We start from the raw sequence: 19,049 nt of genomic DNA on the forward strand, positions 1-19,049 counted from the left end.
AATATCATAATTTAATAAAAACCAAGTTAAACTTCGATTTGATAAATACATTTTCATTCTATATGTCTTGCTCAGAACATTATGCATCTACATCTTAATGTTAACAAGAATGAATCAATCGAATTAATTGTTACTTAGTGCTATTTTTAAATATAGAAACCAAAGACATAACTAATCCCCTTTCTCCCAAATGTGGCCTACCGAATGAGACATATTACCAGGTTTGTACTTGCATTTGATATGTGCCACGTGAATCTGCTTTCCCTTCCGGATTGGTTTTGTTTTAATGTTGCTCAGCCTTTGGTTTTCTATGTTGTTTTGTATGTTTGTCTTTTTCTTTTTCAGATATGGCGTTACCAATGTCTTTCGACTTATGACTTACAAGTTTGACTATCCTTTTGATAACCTTCGTATCTCTTGTTCAAATGTTTCAATAATACTTACTTTACTTAAGTAAACTTAGACGCATACTGCATTTGTATTGCTTCAGGAACTTAGTGAAAGTTTGATTATTTCTCGTTTACTTAATAAAAATCAATTAAGATAGACCTTTACGTAAAAATATTTCCCTGTCCCATTATGCATCATATGTTTGTCTGAGAGATGCGAAGATAGGACACTTTTATAAGTATAGTAAAACTTATGTCGCTTGTATGGATGTCTTTGTTGATTAAAAAAACATAGAAAATTGGTATCAGGTTAAATGTCCATCTGTAAAAATTAAAAAAGAAAAGCAGGCTTATAATTAATCAAAAGCTTTTTTATCCTCATAAGACCGCTCAGTTGCTCCTATAAATGGATGGTAAACATCAAATATTAAGTTCAAAAGCATTAAAAGCTAAACCTTTCAAGGTATATAAACAATCTGGATAAGGAAATCTATGATTTAGAATAAACGTTTTTGAAAGATTGCAATGTTGAAAATTTAGCGTCCTCATTTTTGAACTCAGTAACTTGGTCTGTATATTTTTTTTTATTGATGTATGATTGATAAGGCTTTTGCTAAAACAAAACAAAAAACACCCATCTGGTGTACACATTTAAATGATAAGGCAGGTATCTTTGACGATTTTTTTTTTATTAACAGTAAATTTACAGGAAATGACTGTATTAATGATATTTCATCTCAGCACTGGAGCAGGTACTCCTGAACTGGTGACCTTTAATTTATAATACCCTCAAGGGCAATTCGCCCTTCATCAATGAAATCACACAATTTAAGGAAACTGGGTGTATAATGTTATATGCCACACCACGATTTGTCTTCATATGACTTATCAATCTCCCCTCACACAATTCCAAGATATATCATGTGAAAAAAACAAAGCGTCAAATATAGAAATATGAGAATATGAAAACGGAAGATACAAAGGGGAATTCATAACTCATAAGTCAAAGAGAAACTGCCATCGTCATTGCAAAATAAAAATAAAAGACGAAAGACAAACGAGTCCATGAAACGTAACACGAAACAAATAAAGACTAAGCAACATGAACCCACCAAATTCTGAAGGTGATCTATAGTGTAAGTAGAAAGATCTAGCTTCGCCTGGAGTATCCGTCAAATACCAATCATCAAAAGGAGGATAGTGAATATGTAAAAAACAAGCAAGTATCTGTAGAATATTAAAGTAACAATTTAGGTGATGTTGTTTTCTTGTACTCTTAATGGAGTTAGTGCATTTATAAAAAAGAAAAATGTGAGTAAAAATACTTGTTATATCAGTCACATTCACCAAGGTGTTAATAATTTACACAAGTAAAACATGTTTTTAATAATATTTAATGGCTGAACTAAATTGTATAATAGTTTTCTTTGCATAAAAAACTAAACTGTAGCACTACTAGCAATAATATTGAAGCTGGATCTTCGTCATTTGTTTTAAGTTCTTTGATATCTGAGTTAACCATAGTTTAGTATACTTTTCGTTACTTAGTCTCCCTAGTTCATCCTTCTGTAACGTTGAGAATCTCTAAGCGCTTCGAGCTCTCTCTTCAGTTCCTGTGCTTTAATACTCAAAGTTCCAGTTCTACCTGAAACCCTTCCAAGTTGTTTCGTTTGTATTCCAACGACATCGATTTGTTCCGTCACCTTTGACACTCCGTCATGTAGACTATATTTCTGGGATTTGGAATTGTAACCACTGACTACAAAATATATACAAACTTAAATAAACAACGTTATAATTAACTGTATTTTAACATTTTTAAAAGTTACAAATAACATGATAGTTTATTAAAACAGAAAATTAATTCTCGGTGATTTTAGGTGTAGGGCTATCGTGAGAAGTACAGCAATGAATGAAAGTATTTGCATTTTAAAACGTTAACGACACCGAACCAAAAACAAAACCATTGTAAAGATCAAAAACAAAACCAAGCAAGCCAAGTTTTCAAAGATTGACAGGCACCTAAAGTGTATGTAATGGGAGACAAAGACCAGGGGGGCTATTTTAACCGCAAGTCGACTAAAAACATCGCCAAAAAGAAAACGAACATAAGACAATTAAGATTTCGCAAAATATCGTCAATAACAGTTTTAAATCACCAACTCTCCAGAGGTGACAGCATTTCAAGGTCCATTACTGACAAATGTAAAAATTGAATATTGTGTTATACTGTTTATAAGGAGAACACTCTCTACGTTTTAGAATCATATGGTGTGCATTTGGATATAGGTGATCATGCAAAAAAGAAGACATTTACTCTATCTCGATCCTTTTAGAGTTCATTGAATTCCCTCAGTTTCTATGTGTTATCTAGATTTCGTGTTTAACTACACTCGTAAGTTATTTCTTGTTGTAGGACATACAATAACAGTTAGTATATGTCCATTGTATCACATAAAAGAGGGACGAAAGATACCAGAGGGACAGTCGAACTCATAAATCGAAAATAAACTGACAACGCCATGGCTAAAAAAATGAAAAAGACAAACAGACAAACAATAGTACACACGACATAACTAAAGAATAAGCAACACGAACCTCATCAAAAACTAGGGGAGATCTCAGGTGCTCCGGAAGGGTAAACAGATCCTGCTCCACATGTGGCACCCGTCGTGTTGCTTATGTGATAATAAATCCGGTAAATAGTCTTATTCGGTAGGTCACATTCATGAAAGGGAAGGGGATTGTAGTTACGACGTAAGGAACATATCCGATATCATTTGTGAAACGGTTATTTCATAACGGTCAATCAACTCGTGATGGCGTCCGTAAAATTTACGAAGGGATAATTTCAACTTCACCATTTGGTACTCTTGGTTTAATAGCTTCCTTGTAAGTAGCAAACCTCTATCAAGAAAATCATGAGTGGAAATGCCAGCACGGGAATATCGTATCAATTGGGAGATATATACCCCGTATGCAGATGCTGCTGGAATGTTGCTACTTAGAAATGGAAAGTTCACAATAAGATGATGCCGAATCATTGAATCATCGGTCACGTTAATTAAAAAAAATTCACAGAATGTGAAAGTCGAAAGGAGATTCCATGAATGCTCAAAACAAAGGAGAGACATTGAAATTTGCTTCACAGGAACAGAAAGTTCATAATTCGAATGTGAAATCATTTCTTTTCTTGGCGATCCACATTCTATAGTTTCTATTTTCATCGGTGGTTTTGGTAGATTTCAAGTGCAAAGATCTAGTCAGCATCATTATCAAAGTTTGAATTATTCAGTGAGAGGACATCATCTTTATAAATAAAAGTTGTGTTAAAGGGTTATGTATTTTTTACATTCTTCTTGAGCTGCTTCTGTAGGAAGTCTGACCAACAAAACAAAAAGAAGAATTTTGTAATTAGTTTACCGATGTTCAAATCTTGAAATAGACACGATAAAAAAATCACATAAACACTGCAATTTCAAAGAAACATACTACAAATCGTAATGTAACCAATGCATGTTCGTAATTAATTTCATTTTCGCTTAAAAAAACCATCGTCAGTACAAACATTCTTTTAGAAACAAAGCAAATTAATGTTATCATTAACCTGACTGTGGTCTTACATCTGTTTGAAGACTTCAAATTGAACAAATTGAAATTGCAACTAAATAAAAATTTTATTTTGTACAGATCCCAATTATACAAACTGAAGAAATAAAACGTTATCCACCAACGAACAAGGTAAAACCATCTGCCATATTGGTCAGTTAATCTGGGCATATATCTAACTCGAATAATGCAAGCCCTTACTGTTTCCGATTCCCTCCGCCTGTAATTGATAGTGAGCGTAATATAAAAACTGGATTATTCAGATTAGCATATATAGCTAGTTCTGTACTTGTATCAAGCGACACAATCTTTCAGTAGCTTTCTTTAAAGTAAAATTTATTGGTTTTGTAATTTTTGAAGATAAATTTAAATGAACATTTAGGTAAAATGATATTCTGAATAATGAGCATGGTTATATTGAATGATCGTTATGTGCAGCCAATTTCGTTTTATAATTAGACACTCTGAGTTCTATGCATTATACAAATGCAAAAAAAAACCATTAAGATATTAAGATTTTTTTTTCTACAGTGTGAAAGGCACATTTTTTTAAGTGTGTAAACGATAGGATATGTAGAGACGTTTAAATTATGTAAAGAAAAGTAAAAGTATGCCCTTTCTGGACTAAAAAAATGGCCTTAAATCTTTCTTTAATTCCTACAAGGATGTGTTTTAAGAATCTACTTTCTTAAGAATGTATTTAAAGAAAATGCTACTTTTGTCGCCTTTTTGCGTAAAATGTTATATTGATGTTCTATTTGTTAATGTTTCATTCTTTTCGAACTTGGATAATATATTAAGATCCCATGCTTTATTATGAGAAAAACACACACACTTATTTAAGTTATGTCCACAAGAACAAAATTTGCGCATAGGTAATTCCACTAACTATTGGGTGTGTTTGTGTCGTATTTATAGTGTAAAAGGATGCACTCGATTAAAATCCATTGATTCGCTTCAAAAAGTTTCCTTTTGTTTTCATGTCTTTATTCTTAAATTATTTGTTAGTATGAAATATTTGATGTGTTCATTAATTAATGTGTATATTTTGTATTTGTTTTGGAGAAGACGTTACTAAGTTGTAAAACTTGTGTCTGATCCTTTTGTCATTTTGAACAACAAAATATGTTTAAACTAATGTTTCATACCAGAACAATATAGTTCATCCTCGCAAGATTTACAGTCACAGTCACAGTCCCAAACCCACGATGACAAAATTACTGTTTTGTCCCAGCACTCTGTATAGTTCTCTGAAATAAAGAAAGATTGGAATGGTGAAAATGTGCTAAACAGCAAAAAAACAAAAATTAATTAACAACAAACAAATGATATTTTAAGATATACACTCTTAAACAGATTTTTCTACAAGTCATTTTGAAATGACGAATAAATTTACATGTATTGCACTATTTATACATAATTAAAATTAATTATAGGTACCAGGATTACAATTCAATACGCCAGACGCACGTAAGAAAGATTTATATGAAACAAGAATGTGTCCCCAGTACACGGATACCCCATCCGCACTATCCTTTTCTATGTTCAATAGACCGTGAAATTAGAGTAATAACTCTAATTTCGCATTTAAATTAGGGTTATAACTCTAATTTTGCATTATAATTAGGAATATCATATCATGGGGAACATGTATACTAAGTTTCAAGTTGATTGGACTTCAACTTCATCAAAAACTACCTCGACCAAACACTTGAACCTGAAGCGGGACAGACGGACGAACTAACTAACGGACGAACAGACGTACGGACGCACAGACCAGAAACATAATGCCCATAAATGGGGCATACAAATCATCATAAATACCAGAATTGATATTTTGTAATTGCGCCAGACGCGCGTTTCGTTTACAAAAGACTCATCAGTGACACTCGTCAAGTTAAAAAGGCCAAACAAAGCATAAAGTGGAAGAGCATGAAGGACAAACAATCCCTAAAAGTTTTTGCCAAATACAGTTAAGGTAATCCTGAGGTAGAAAAAGCCTGAGTATTTCAAAAATACAAAGGTTTGTAAACAGTTAATTTATAATTATGACCATATCAATGAATATTCAAGCTTATTTTAATTTTATTTAAAGAAAACGGTCTTTATTCTTCTTACCTTTGATCTGATGATTGAGTGCTTCATATGGCAGAATGAATACAAATGCCAGTACTACAAGTGTTAACAAGCACTTAAACTCAAATGCCATTTTCTATTTCTGGAAATACATTTACATATTTAATGAATGCATGAGTTAAAAGCTTTAAATTCCTGATACATTTATCGCTGTACTCCCATTTAGGAATACCATATTGTACATTTTGTGACCGTTGATGAATTTTCGAAGAACTGAATTCTAAAACGTTGTTGAACTGTTCATGTTTTTTACAATACACGATATTGTAGATATTTGATAAAATCTATAGAAATGTATCTTAGATTCACCTTGGGGAATAAGAATTGGCAAACTACTAGAAATATTTTAATTTAACACTATCAGTATGTATAATGTGTAAACAATCAGATTTACAAACCTTAGGGGTCTTATGAACTATGAAGGTATTCAGAACAAATACTACGCTGTTCCTCATCATACTACCTCTTAAAAGTACATATACAATATTTATGATTTAATAAGAGTAAATATCAGTGGACACGAATGATTACTTGGTTAATTGGGGAATGAAATTCAAATATGGGAATTGGAAACAATATAATAATTCTTGGTGATACAAATGGATGCTAAATCTTCAGTTTAAAGGCATATATTTTAAGCTGTTCATTATTTGTTAGAGTGATAATGCCTTATTCAATGTTACCAAGAAACAATTCATTACATATACACACATTGTGTTACGTACTTTTAGGTTTTGTTGTATATTGGTTAATTTCTTTTATGTGTTTAGATTTTCAATATAATTGGTATATATATAATTAAAAAAAAATCAAAGCAAGGGTAACTTAGAAATGACGGAAATGTGGTACCATAGAGTAAATATTCTTGCACATGTTAAGTTATTTAAAGTGTTCTTACTTTTATCCAATAGATATTACAATAAAAGTAGTTTATAAATCAAGCCTCATTGCGCTCTATTCGGAAAATATGAACATCACGTATGAAATACTGTAATTGTATCAGAAAAGAGGGCATTATTTATCCGATATACCTTACTTTGATAGTAAAACGCATAAGATTTTGACACTTAAGGTAGATCATAAGTGAATATTTTTTGAGACAGAATTTTCTTATTTTTAGCCAGAATGAAGATTTTAATATGCTCTTTTCAAAAATATAATAAAAAGGAGGGGTCACCGTGTTATTTTTCAAGCTATGAGTCGTCAAAAATTGCCTAAATTTGGTTAGATTGTTCATGGAAAAACACATTTGTGTGCATAAAAAAAAATCTATGAGATAGAATTTTGAAATAAATTGTGAAAAGATAGGTTTTGTAATATGTTTTAAGAAAATAAAAAGAAAAAATGGTGTCACCGAACTTGTTTTCTTGCTACAAGTAAAAAGAAAAAAATTCCCTATCTGTCCAGTATAATTTTTGTACTAAAAGAGTTATCTTCCCTTAAATGACTCGTTTGAAAAAAATGATTATAAAAGCAAGAAAATTGATATTTGTTTAAATATTTTGAATTATACAATAAATTGGCAAGTTTTTTTTATATTACTAAACAGTATAACCATTAAATTGCAAATCTGTCTTCAAATTTGCAGATTTAGGCAAATAACTAGACCGATTTTTTACTGTGATTGTTCAATCCAAGATGGCGGTATACCATGAATCTACCTTAAATGATTAATTCCTAAATGGTTGCACCAAAACTGTTTAGGAGAACAGATATGTTTGTAGTTCTTATTTACGGGATGCACATATCAAGCAAATCATGTTTCGTGTAAGTTAGAAAGTCAATACAATTGTACGTTTGAAGCCAATGCCCGCGCTTGTTGTAGAAAAATGAATGTTCCTAGTAGCAAAATTAGGTTAAACAAAGAAGATCCAACAATTCATTTCTTTTAAAACAAAATGTAATTATTTGAAACTTATTTTATCGCTGTTATTGGACTTTTTCTTTAAACAAAAACTTAGTCTATAATCATTATTTCTTATCATGATAACGTATTTTAATCATTTATACCAAATACAAGAAGAATGTGTTATACAATTGAAAACATATTCAACCTTTCTATACACAAAAAAACCCTGTCGAGATTGAAATGTCTACTGTTACATTTAAAAGCTTGTCGACCGGCTTTCTGTAGTTCCAAAATACAAATTATAATACGATAGCTATACACGTTTAACCGTTATGCAAATAATATGTTATAGAAAAGATGAAAAATAAACAAAGCAAGAAAGCAGGAGGACAAAACTAGAAGATTTGTGGTTTTGATCATTTTGTTGGTGTTGCATAGTACCGATCTGATGATTAAATACCGTATAAACTGATGTTTTTGAAATTTAATTTAGTTATTTACTTTTAAGATCCATTTATGGGTGTTGACAGGTACAGTCTCAAAATTGCAGCTGAGGTGAGAGTTTTTTTAGTACATGTAGGAGGCCTCATTGGGACTTACAGAAACATGAATGTGAATTTTTTTGTTATCATTTTCTCCTTGATGAATAAACGACAATACAGCTATATATTTAAAATATATATATATACATATAAACAAACAAGCAATAATTCTGAAAGGGGCACTAGCTGCCAAATTCATGGTCACCGATTTGACTCAAATTCTCATATTTTATTTATAACAATATAAAACATTTTCCAAACTATTAAAAGTATAAAATAACAATATACAGGACATGGTCTCAATAAGATGTAGCTGCGTTTCGTGTGAATTTTAGCCAGGACGCCATCTTGTTAACTATCGAGTTGACCTTCTATGACAATATAAGCGATGAAAACATAAACATATATATAAAATAGATTCAGCAACTCGTGCAACTTGGATTTTTATACATCTGTTTAATTTTGTATTATAGATTAAAAATGTATGTTTATCGCCGTTTTTACCTTTATGAGAATGATTTTTGTGGATCGAATCAGTCAATCAAATTATTTACCTTGTTTCACTTTCAATGTTGACATTCTTTTCCTTTAACCGTACACGGACAATGCATGTGTTATTCTATCTCTTTCTATGGGGTTAAATTGGAGTTCACATGAATACGGATTTAATGAGGTCGAATTCTTCACTTGCAAGTGAATAATTCATTATCAATGTTTATTAGCCTTATTTGACAAATAGGAACCCTTTTAGCTTATAAAAGCAAATTATTATTTCACTATTTCACTTTCATTAATGATTGAACAAAAAAAAAATCATACTTAAAAAGATTTTTTTATATATCTCGTAGCTAGTGTCCCTTTAACATTATTCACAGTTTTACTTTTTCTGTATATTTTTTCTCACTTAAGAAATATGCCCTTTAGACAGTGTATGCCTTGTGCTTAATTTGTTTTTAGATTTAGCACGTAAAAATTGACAATTATTTTTCTTCATAACTTTTTCTTCAATTGATTATTCATTTAATTCATTAAAATTCATCGAATTAATGTACGATTATTAATTTCAAAATGTAAAAAAGAAACCACTCTCCACTTACTTCTGTAAAGGTATTTAAATCCTCCAGGATTTCTGATTTTAATATTTTATGTTTCCCCTTTTATAGTATTCTAGTATCAGTGCGAATGATTCAATAAGTATGTTTTTTTTTAATTTCCCACGGCAGTTAATATAACAAATAAATCGGGTCAACATATACACTGATATACAGCTGTGGTCAAGATTTATCAAATAGATACATAATTCGTTTCGATTTTGCATAAAAAGTATCACGAATTTTTTTCCGCAGTTTTACTTTTTTGGTATGTTTTTTCTCTCTTAAAAGATATGCCTTTTAGACAGTTTATGCCTTGTGCTTAAAAAATTTATTTAAATTTAGCACGTAAAAATTGACAATTATTTTTCTTCATAACTTTTTATTCAATTGAGTATTCATTTAACTTCTTTATGATGGACAGTAATAGCAGCCACATTCGATCTCTTGATCTATTCATGAATTCGAAAACGGAAAAACTCATCAAAAAGTAGAATAACGAAAATACTTAATATTCTAAATGGAAGGTATCTAAGCAAATGGCAAAACCAAAAGCTAAAACACATCTTAGAATGGATAAGAACTGTCATAATCCTGACTTGGTGCTTGGGGATGAGAATTTGTAAAGTACAATAAATATTTAAATATGACGCTATTAGTATGTATAATGTATATACAATCAGATACACACAACTAAGGGATCCCATGATTTTAATCATAGCAAATACAACGTTGTTCTTGATCATTCCCGTATTTACAAGTACATCTTTAATTTCGATGGTTCATTCATGGCCGATACATTTTTGAACATCGTCGGACCAGAATGCTTCTTTGGTAAAGCCACTTCGTGAACACCCTTTTTTGGTAAATATTTTTTACAAGTTAAGTTATTCAATGTGTTCTTGCTATTATCCATACGAAATTACAATAACCACTGTAACCACTTAAAGAGACATCTCTAACGATTAGAATTAAGGATATCATCACTGGTCAGCTGTTGTTGTTTTTTTTGCTGCCTTATAATTTTAATTACTAACTTATGTGCGTTCGTTTATATAACTTTATTCAACCTAATCGCATTTATGTATCTTTATTTTTGTTCAAAATGTAAAAGAAATAACCCCTTTTTTGGTGAGTATCACTTACCTCTGTAAAGGTATTTAAATCCTCCAGGATTTCTGATTGCATTAGTTAAGTTCCCCTTTTATAGTATTCAAGTTAGAGTGCGAATGATTCAAGGTATTCGTGTTTTTGTTTAATTGCCTAAGGCAGTTAATATAACAAATAAATAAAGTCAAAATATACAGCAGTGGTCAAGATTAAGCAAAGAGATACATATTTCGTTTCAATTTTGCATAAAAAGTAATCACGATTTTTTTTACGCAGTGTTCTTTGTTATATTTCTTTTCTTCTTCTCAAACTCATAATGCACTTTAGATAGTGTATGCCTTGTACTTATATTTTTGTTTAGATTTAGCACGTCATATTTTTTTTAAATTTGTTATTAATTTTATTTCATTACAATGGACCTTAAAATCAGCAACATTCGATCTATTCCGGAATTTGAAAAACATAAAAACTCACTAAAAAGTAAAATAACAAAAATACTCTAAACGGAAAGTCCCTAAGCAAATGGCAAAACCAATAGGTAAAAATATGAAAAAAAGAAAGATACCAGGCATAGAATTTGAAACCAAGGCGCACATTTAGTCTACATAATGATTGATTAGTGGTGCTCGAATGAAAAGCGCTGAAAGGTCAAACCAAATACAAATTCAATAGAGCATTAAACACAGGAATTTCATAGAGGTTTGGATATATACGGCTAATGCAAATCATGACTGAGGTAGATATTTCATGTTATTCAACATTTCATAACAGCATAAAATTCATAGGTAAATAAAATATCAATAACGAAAACTTATTTTGCGTTCGGTTTGTTTTTTTTACCAACCAAAGTTTACTTACACGACAACCTAGAAACTATAAATTATTTGATCTTCGAAAAAAAAAGCGACAAGAAATAATTTATAGTTTGATGATTTCTTTTTAAAAACCCGTTTCTGTTTATTGAAAATTGTCATGCTTATCTTTCAGACAACGTTGAAATTCATCACACTGTCTCCCCGTTTCTTCATTTACAAAATATTCGTTATTGCGTATTACTTTAAAAAACATTCGTGCGATTGACGAAATATTGGATGATAACATCACTCTGTTTTCGACTGCTTTGTCATTGAAAATGCAATGGCTTTCCTAATAACATTAGACTTGACAATCATTGTTGCTCCGAGTACAATTGCATTCCTGACGCGACAAGGTCATCCAGTCCTTTTTTAAAGGCGGTTCCCGACCCAAGATAAAGGGAAGGGAGGTGGTTCCAACTATATGTCCCAATTCAAATGCATTGATCGTTTCAAAACAGGAGGTTCAAACCTACGGACCCCACTGGATACGCCACTGCGCGATACATATTTTTTGTGTGGATGCAAGGCTACTTTAAATACCATATTTCCAACAAAATCATGTTTACAAGTTTTGCCATAATGTTAAAATAAAACACAATTATTCTCCCATGATAATTTGTAAAATAGTATTAACCCACAAGGACAAATTTTAAAGTCAACAGTGCACTTTCTTCCAGACCTTGCATTTAAATGAAAATATAATTTAGAACATTTTTTGCGTTTTATTTTCTTTGATAAGAAAAGCTTAAACAAATTTTGAACGCAATCAATGTATTACTGTTTGAATATTGCAATGGACCCGTATCATCATAGACAAAACTTTTGAGGTCTCCAGGGGCAGACAATAGATTGTTCCTAGGAACGGATATTCCAGACGACCATGATTGTTTTATATCTTCAGTTTGCAATCACTTTTCACTTCCGCTTTCGTTTTCAAAGTACGATTACAAATTACCATAAACGATTAATTCGAGCTTTGAGGTAAGTAAAATTACAAAATTGATATGTTTCTATAAGTATATTTGTGGAATAGTTTGCAATGTTATCATTTTTTCTCCTCTCAGATATTTCCAAACTTCTAAAGTTGTCAAGATATTTTCATTTTCAATAATTTGGCCTAGAACATCATTTAAAAGACATATTTAGTGCTCTGAAATTGGTACAGTTAATGTTATTTTTGTTATATTTTTAGTCCTGCCAAACAGGTTGCTATATCGACTTAGTATGAAATATAATTCGAAAATTGAAATTATAACCCACTAGATAATGATTACATTTAAATGGTGCATGTATTTCTATTTATTATTATCAGATTTTAACGGTTTAATGTCGAAGACTGTTATTGACTAGTATAGAATTTCATCTATGAATGGTGTTTTATATTGTCAACATTAGCTCAAGCAGAAAAAGGATTTTTTAACGATTTTATTTATTTGGCTACGGGATTTGTTTTTATCTTGGTGGTTTATATCATGCAAGACAAACGGGAAAGTAGCTACAAAAATAATTCTAAATATATTGCATATCTTAAATATTTAATTAGAGTTCTTTATTGATTTGTTAAGTTTGATTTCAAATTGATTTTGCATTATTGATATATTCAGTTTAATAGCTTTTTCAAAATCATTATATCTATATTTATCATACAGGGCATATTATGAGACGTAGCATGTCTGTCGAAATAATATACAGCAGAACCAACGACAATTTGAAGTCAGAAAATGTCAACGAAACAGATTTGAATAAATCAGTTATCCTAAGTCTATCTGACAGTGTAGAAGCATCAGAAGTCATTTCTGCTATCCTTGGAGCCGATCATGTTGATAGTGAGGAGTTAGCTTTGTACAGGCAGTGGACATTTATTTTCGAGTGTTCATGTAAATACGTCATTAATATGGACTCATTCGCAGCAGGAAGTAGGATTGATTGTTCTGCTTCGCCTGAAAGTGACGAAGATACAAATGAAGGATGTAGAGGTAATTTCCAATGCAGAAGACACCACAATGGCTGGAAATAAGTTTATTATTGATTCTTCTAATTCTCCATCAGGATTTACTCTTCTTCGTCCATACACATTATCTGTAAATGTAAACAGACATGAAACAAAAGGGTGCCTACAATCGTGTGTCGAGTTAGAAAATGAACCCTTTCTGTCAAGTGAGAGGTATATCCAATATAACATGGAAATCATTGCTGACATGGATAAATATTCCCCACCGTCATTTCACGCTGGTGAATCCATGCGTCATGGTCCATGTGTTATGTTGAACTACGCAAAACATGGGAGATATTCTGACATGGCTATTGGTTTGAAGTGTTCCTCGTGGCCAAAAGAATCTCTAGAATGGGTATCTAGAATCAGAAAATCTAACTGGCCGGATCAACGATTGGTGAACAAGATCAGACAAATGCCTTGCCATGTATTACCGGTTGGTCATCCCGAGTCGGAGAAATGTGATTTGGAATGGCGGTACGCTTTTGTCTTGCCAGAACGAGAATTATTTTGGAACTTTAACGCTGTTCAAATTCAGTGTTATGTCATATTCAAAACTCTGATTAAAGAGTTGTTGGATCCACTTGCTCCCGAGGAAGTTAACTCTTTTAATTTAAAGACTATCCTTTTATGGCTGTCTGAAGAAATAGACGATTGGACACCACAGCATTTGGTCGAATACGTAAAGAAATGCTTAGATCACTTGTATAAAGCAATCGAAGAAGGACACTTGTCCCACTATTTCTTCAGGTCGCGAAACCTTTTTTGGGGAAAACTAAAAACCGAGACAATGAGAGCACTTCTGCAATCGGAAATTTTGAGATTGCAGAAAAATGTTATATCGTTCTTTTTGCAGTGCAATTGGCAGTACAAAAGAGGAGGTCAATTTATCTCAACCGTTCGTTTAGTCGAACACAATTTATCAGAGAAAGAGTTTTGGACTGTATGCCGTGCAATTCTTCAGAAGGGTCGAGATGAATTTAAACGTAACAAATATTCCCATGCTAGATGCCTCAGCATGGAAGTTTCTTTGTCAATTATGTATCTCCCAGTTTCCTATGAAAACTTAATAAATGTGATGGAAGAAATCGGAGAAGAGCTGAAAGAAACTTTAATGTCAACCTATGCGTTGAAGTTTTTGTCAATACGACTTGGAATGCTGTTAATTGCAGAAGCCAAACATACAGCGGATAGAGAAAAGCGTCAACTTCTTAGTTCAGAAGCAAAGGGGTTCTTTGAAATTGGATTCGAACTCGACGTATTAGCGTCTTGTATTATTCACTGACATACTACTATCAAACAAGAAACTACAGCACGATTAAAAAGTTCCTGAATGAACTATTTGGTAGAAGATTAGCCATTCGATACGAAGGAACTCCTGGGCTAATTGATTGTGGCAATCGCGCTTTGATTTCCCCCGATATGTATGAGGGAGTTTCTGAGAAAGATATTGTAAATGAGAACGATATTGCTTTTGATGCTGTTTTCAGCTGCTCTGATATGCTATGCGTACCTCCAGCTATGCAACTAGAATGTGCCCTCTTAGATGGTCATTCAAACTGGTGTTATTGTTCAATCCATCCTCTAGTATATGCCACCTATATGCAATTTCAGACAGCATATAATTTAGGGGACATAGACGAAAGGAATATGTCTATAGATCATTTGCTTAAAATGGTAAAATACATCGAAGGAGGTGAAAGTAGAGGATTGGTAGATTACCATCGGCATTATAATATTCTAGGATATTGCTATTTCATTATCAATGATTTAAAAAATGCATTGAAATGGTTTGACAAATCGCTGAAAATCTGTCCTACAAGTGGCAATGCTGCTGTCTATCAATTGTGTATCTTGATATCAAACATCACAACTATTAGATAATAGTGTATATTTTTAAACTAGACGAATTCTTGCATCTATTCATGTAAAAAGAATAAAGACTATAAACTTTCACGTATGTATAGAACTGATGAACTTGTGGACACAACATTTTGAACAGATAATATTAAAACACCAAATTATGACAAGGCATTGAAATATATACTTTGAAAGTTCTAAAAGTTCATCAAATAGACAGCAGTTGTTGTTAGAAAAAAGGGATGAACGATACCAGAGGGACAGTCAAACTCATAAATCGAAAATAAACTGACAACGCCATGGCTAAAAATGAAAAAGACAAACAGACAAGCAATAGTACACATGACACAACATAGAAAACTAAAGAATAAACAACAAGAACCCCACCAAAAACTAGGGGTGATCTCAGGTGCTCCGGAAGGGTAAGCAGATCCTGCTCCACATGTGGCACCCGTCCTGTTGCTTATGTGATAACAAATCAGGTAAATAGTCTTACTTTGGTAGGTCACATTCATGAAAGGGAAGAGGGTTGTAGTTACGAAGTAAGGAACATATCTGATATCATTTGTTAAACGGTTATTCCATAACGGCCAACCAACTCGTGATGGCGTCCGTACAATTTACGAAGGGATGATTTCAACTTCACCATTTGGAACTCTTGGTTTAATAGCTTCCATGTGAGCAGCAACCCTCTATCAAGAAAATCATGATAGGAAATGCAAGCACGGGAATATCGTATCAATCGGGAGATATATACCCCGTATGCAGGTGCTGCTGGAATGTTGCTACTTAGAAATGGAAAGTTCACAATTGTAAAGCTGAAATCATCTCTTTTGTCGTAAAGTTTTGTTTTCAACCGATCCTCAATTTCTAGATGTAAGTCAAGATATGAGGCCGACTTAACTGTAACAGTATCTGAAGTATTCTTTATCTCTCGTTCGATGGGATAGATGCGTTCAACATAGTCACCAAATTTTGTATTATTTAGTAAAAGAACAGCATCTATATAGCGGAAAGTAGAGTTTAAGGATATTACTAACTTCTTATCTTTCTTCTTAAGAAGTTCCTGTATAAAGTCAGCCTCATTATAATAAAGAAACAAGTCGGCAAGAAAAGGGACACAATGTTCCCATGGGAATGCCGACAGTCTGTTGAAAAACACGTCCTCCGACCGTAACAAAATTGTTGTCAATCAAGAAATCAAGCATCTTGATTATGTCAGTTTCAGAAAATTTTTTGTTTGAATCAGAGTGATCTTTTACAAAGTATCTACGTTGGCCATTCTTTTTTATGAAACAAAGCAATACCAACTCTTTCAATTTGTCTTTTAGTTTGGAATGTGGAAGTGTAGAAAAGTCAAATGTTTTAATACTATTACAAGATGAAAGAGAGTTAGATTGTATATACGTACTCTAAAAGATCTTTCGATTTTTTAAGTATCCACATCTGATTCACGCCACCTCTAGAATAGGCAGTTTCACAATTAACTTTGAAGCCCGTCTTTGATTGTTGATAAAATAGATGTTAATACTTGTGAAAGAAGTTTCGTCGAGCACTTGGAAGACCCAGCAATATACTGTTGTTTGTACGGACACTTATGTAGTTTGTCTATCCAATACAGTGATGGAAGATCCAGTTCCTAATCTTTGGTTGAAATTCCAAAGGAACATAGAACAGACCTATGATTATCCAGAATTTCCTCTTTGGTAAGTGTCGTGAGGGTATATGTTGAGTTTCCAAGTGAATTGTCAATACCTAATTTGTTTATCAAGCAGTTAATGTAATGAGTTTTACACACAAAAACGATGTTGTTTGAGGCAAAGCTTTATCTGCGGGGACAACAACATATTTGTCATGGAGGTAGGATAAGTGTTTTGAAACATTTGGGTCTTTAAAGATTGACGTAGCATAGGTAATGATAGACCCATTCAGTTTCTTAATTCTGATTTGTTTCAACGACCTCACTGCCTTAATCCATTCTGAAAGAGTGTCTACGTCTTCCTTCTCGCGCTTAGCCCATTGCTTGGCATAATCCTCGACTGTTAGAAGTTAACTTGAAATGCTCTAGTGTGATAATCTGCGGTTTCTGTTTACTTATCAACACTCAAAATTATCGGTGTATGTAAATTATTCTAATATTGAATATAATGCTATAGTTTAAAGTAAGAAAAATACCGACCGCCGAGAAAAATTCAAAACGGAAAGTCTCCAATCAAAAAACAAAAAAACAAACTAGGCTCAAACACATCAAACGATTGGATAACAACTGTCCTATTCCTGATTTGTTACAGGCCTTTTGTTATGTAGTAATGGGATGATTAAATCTGGTTTTATAGCTAGCTAAGCAACTCATTTGTATGACAGTCGCATAAAATTCAATTATATTGACAACAATGTGTGAACAAAACAAACAGACACAACAGGTAAAAATATCAAAAATTAGGGTACAGCAGTCAACCTTATCACTACAAAAAAAAAATACATAACAAAGAAACATAAAAGGGAATATAGACGAAAGAACATAAGGAAAATGAAAGAAAATAATACACAATTTTACCATATCACAATGACGGGATGATTAAGTACAGAGCCACGTCATATGTCACAAAGAAACTCAAAAAGGCATATAGACGAAAGCTCTAGAACATAAGAAAAATTTAAGAAAATAATACAACATTTTACAATAATACAAGGACGTGATGTATAAGTACAGAGCCACGTCATATGTAAGAAACAAACACAAAAAGGCTTATAGACAAAGCCCATCAGCAAAATAGAAAAACAAGTATACAAAAATTTATAACAGCACAATCACCCAATGAGGGGAAGAACAGAGCCAATTCAAATGAATATCACTAAAAATAGACTAAACAGTAAAAGTTATATTCAAAAAGACAAATAAAAGATACTAGAACACGTTATTAAAATGATTAACAACGTCTGTACACAGAATCTATACTTCTTATTCATATTTCGCCTTCGGTCTCAAGTAATAAATTAGCTTAACTTCTCTATGAGGGGTGAAGCTTACATGTAATATCTCTGTTTAAAGAAACAAACTATAACCATAGCTGGCCAGTGACCTTGACCCTAGTATATAAGCACCTGTTCCATAATAACTTGTCATTATTTTTCTAGAGGGTGTGAAGTGAGCACTTCACTTGAATTCTTTTTAGTTATTTTATTTTTATCTAAGATTAGGGGATAGTTACTAAAGTTACATTTAACTTGTCTACGATGTACGACAAGTTCTAATGTTATTTTGTTAATTAGAAATAATAATTCCTCAATTGTCTACGATGTATGACAAGTGTTGATGGAAATGAATTTAAAAATTTCTTGTCTACGATGTATGACAAGTGTCGATGGAAATTAATTAAAAAATTTATTGTCTACGATGTATGACAATTTTATATATTCATTAAGTTTTTGCCTAAGTACGATGTACGGCACATTTGTTACTTAATTCATACTCCTGTTTGTTAAACAGGTAGATATTTAAAAGTATTTCTATTCACCTGAAGGTCGTGAGTACTCTTCAGAATTTACACGTGTTTTACCTGCACAGGTACACATTATTTTATTACAATGGCTGAATTTGATTATGCAAATG

At 32.2% G+C, this 19,049-nt stretch overlaps 2 protein-coding genes across 2 annotated transcripts; one reads left to right on the forward strand and one right to left on the reverse strand.

The window, feature by feature from the left end:
• Positions 1-1,767: 1,767 nt before the first annotated feature.
• LOC139485577 (uncharacterized) lies at positions 1,768-6,335 on the reverse strand. The gene is made up of 3 exons (XM_071270170.1): positions 6,117-6,335; positions 5,147-5,248; positions 1,768-2,148 (listed from the first exon to the last, which is right to left on the reverse strand). Exons 1-3 carry the CDS (start codon positions 6,205-6,207, stop codon positions 1,943-1,945), a joined length of 399 nt encoding a protein of 132 aa, XP_071126271.1. The 5' UTR covers positions 6,208-6,335; the 3' UTR covers positions 1,768-1,942.
• A 6,116-nt stretch (positions 6,336-12,451) lies between these two features.
• Positions 12,452-15,532, forward strand: LOC139485568 (uncharacterized). Its single transcript, XM_071270150.1, has 2 exons — positions 12,452-12,564; positions 13,233-15,532. The coding sequence occupies exon 2, from the start codon at positions 13,545-13,547 to the stop codon at positions 14,859-14,861; it is 1,317 nt and encodes a 438-aa protein (XP_071126251.1). The 5' UTR covers positions 12,452-12,564; positions 13,233-13,544; the 3' UTR covers positions 14,862-15,532.
• The last annotated feature ends 3,517 nt before the right edge of the window (positions 15,533-19,049 follow it).

Source organism: Mytilus edulis, chromosome 8, assembly GCF_963676685.1.
Source record: "Mytilus edulis chromosome 8, xbMytEdul2.2, whole genome shotgun sequence".
NCBI classification, from domain to species: domain Eukaryota; kingdom Metazoa; phylum Mollusca; class Bivalvia; order Mytilida; family Mytilidae; genus Mytilus; species Mytilus edulis.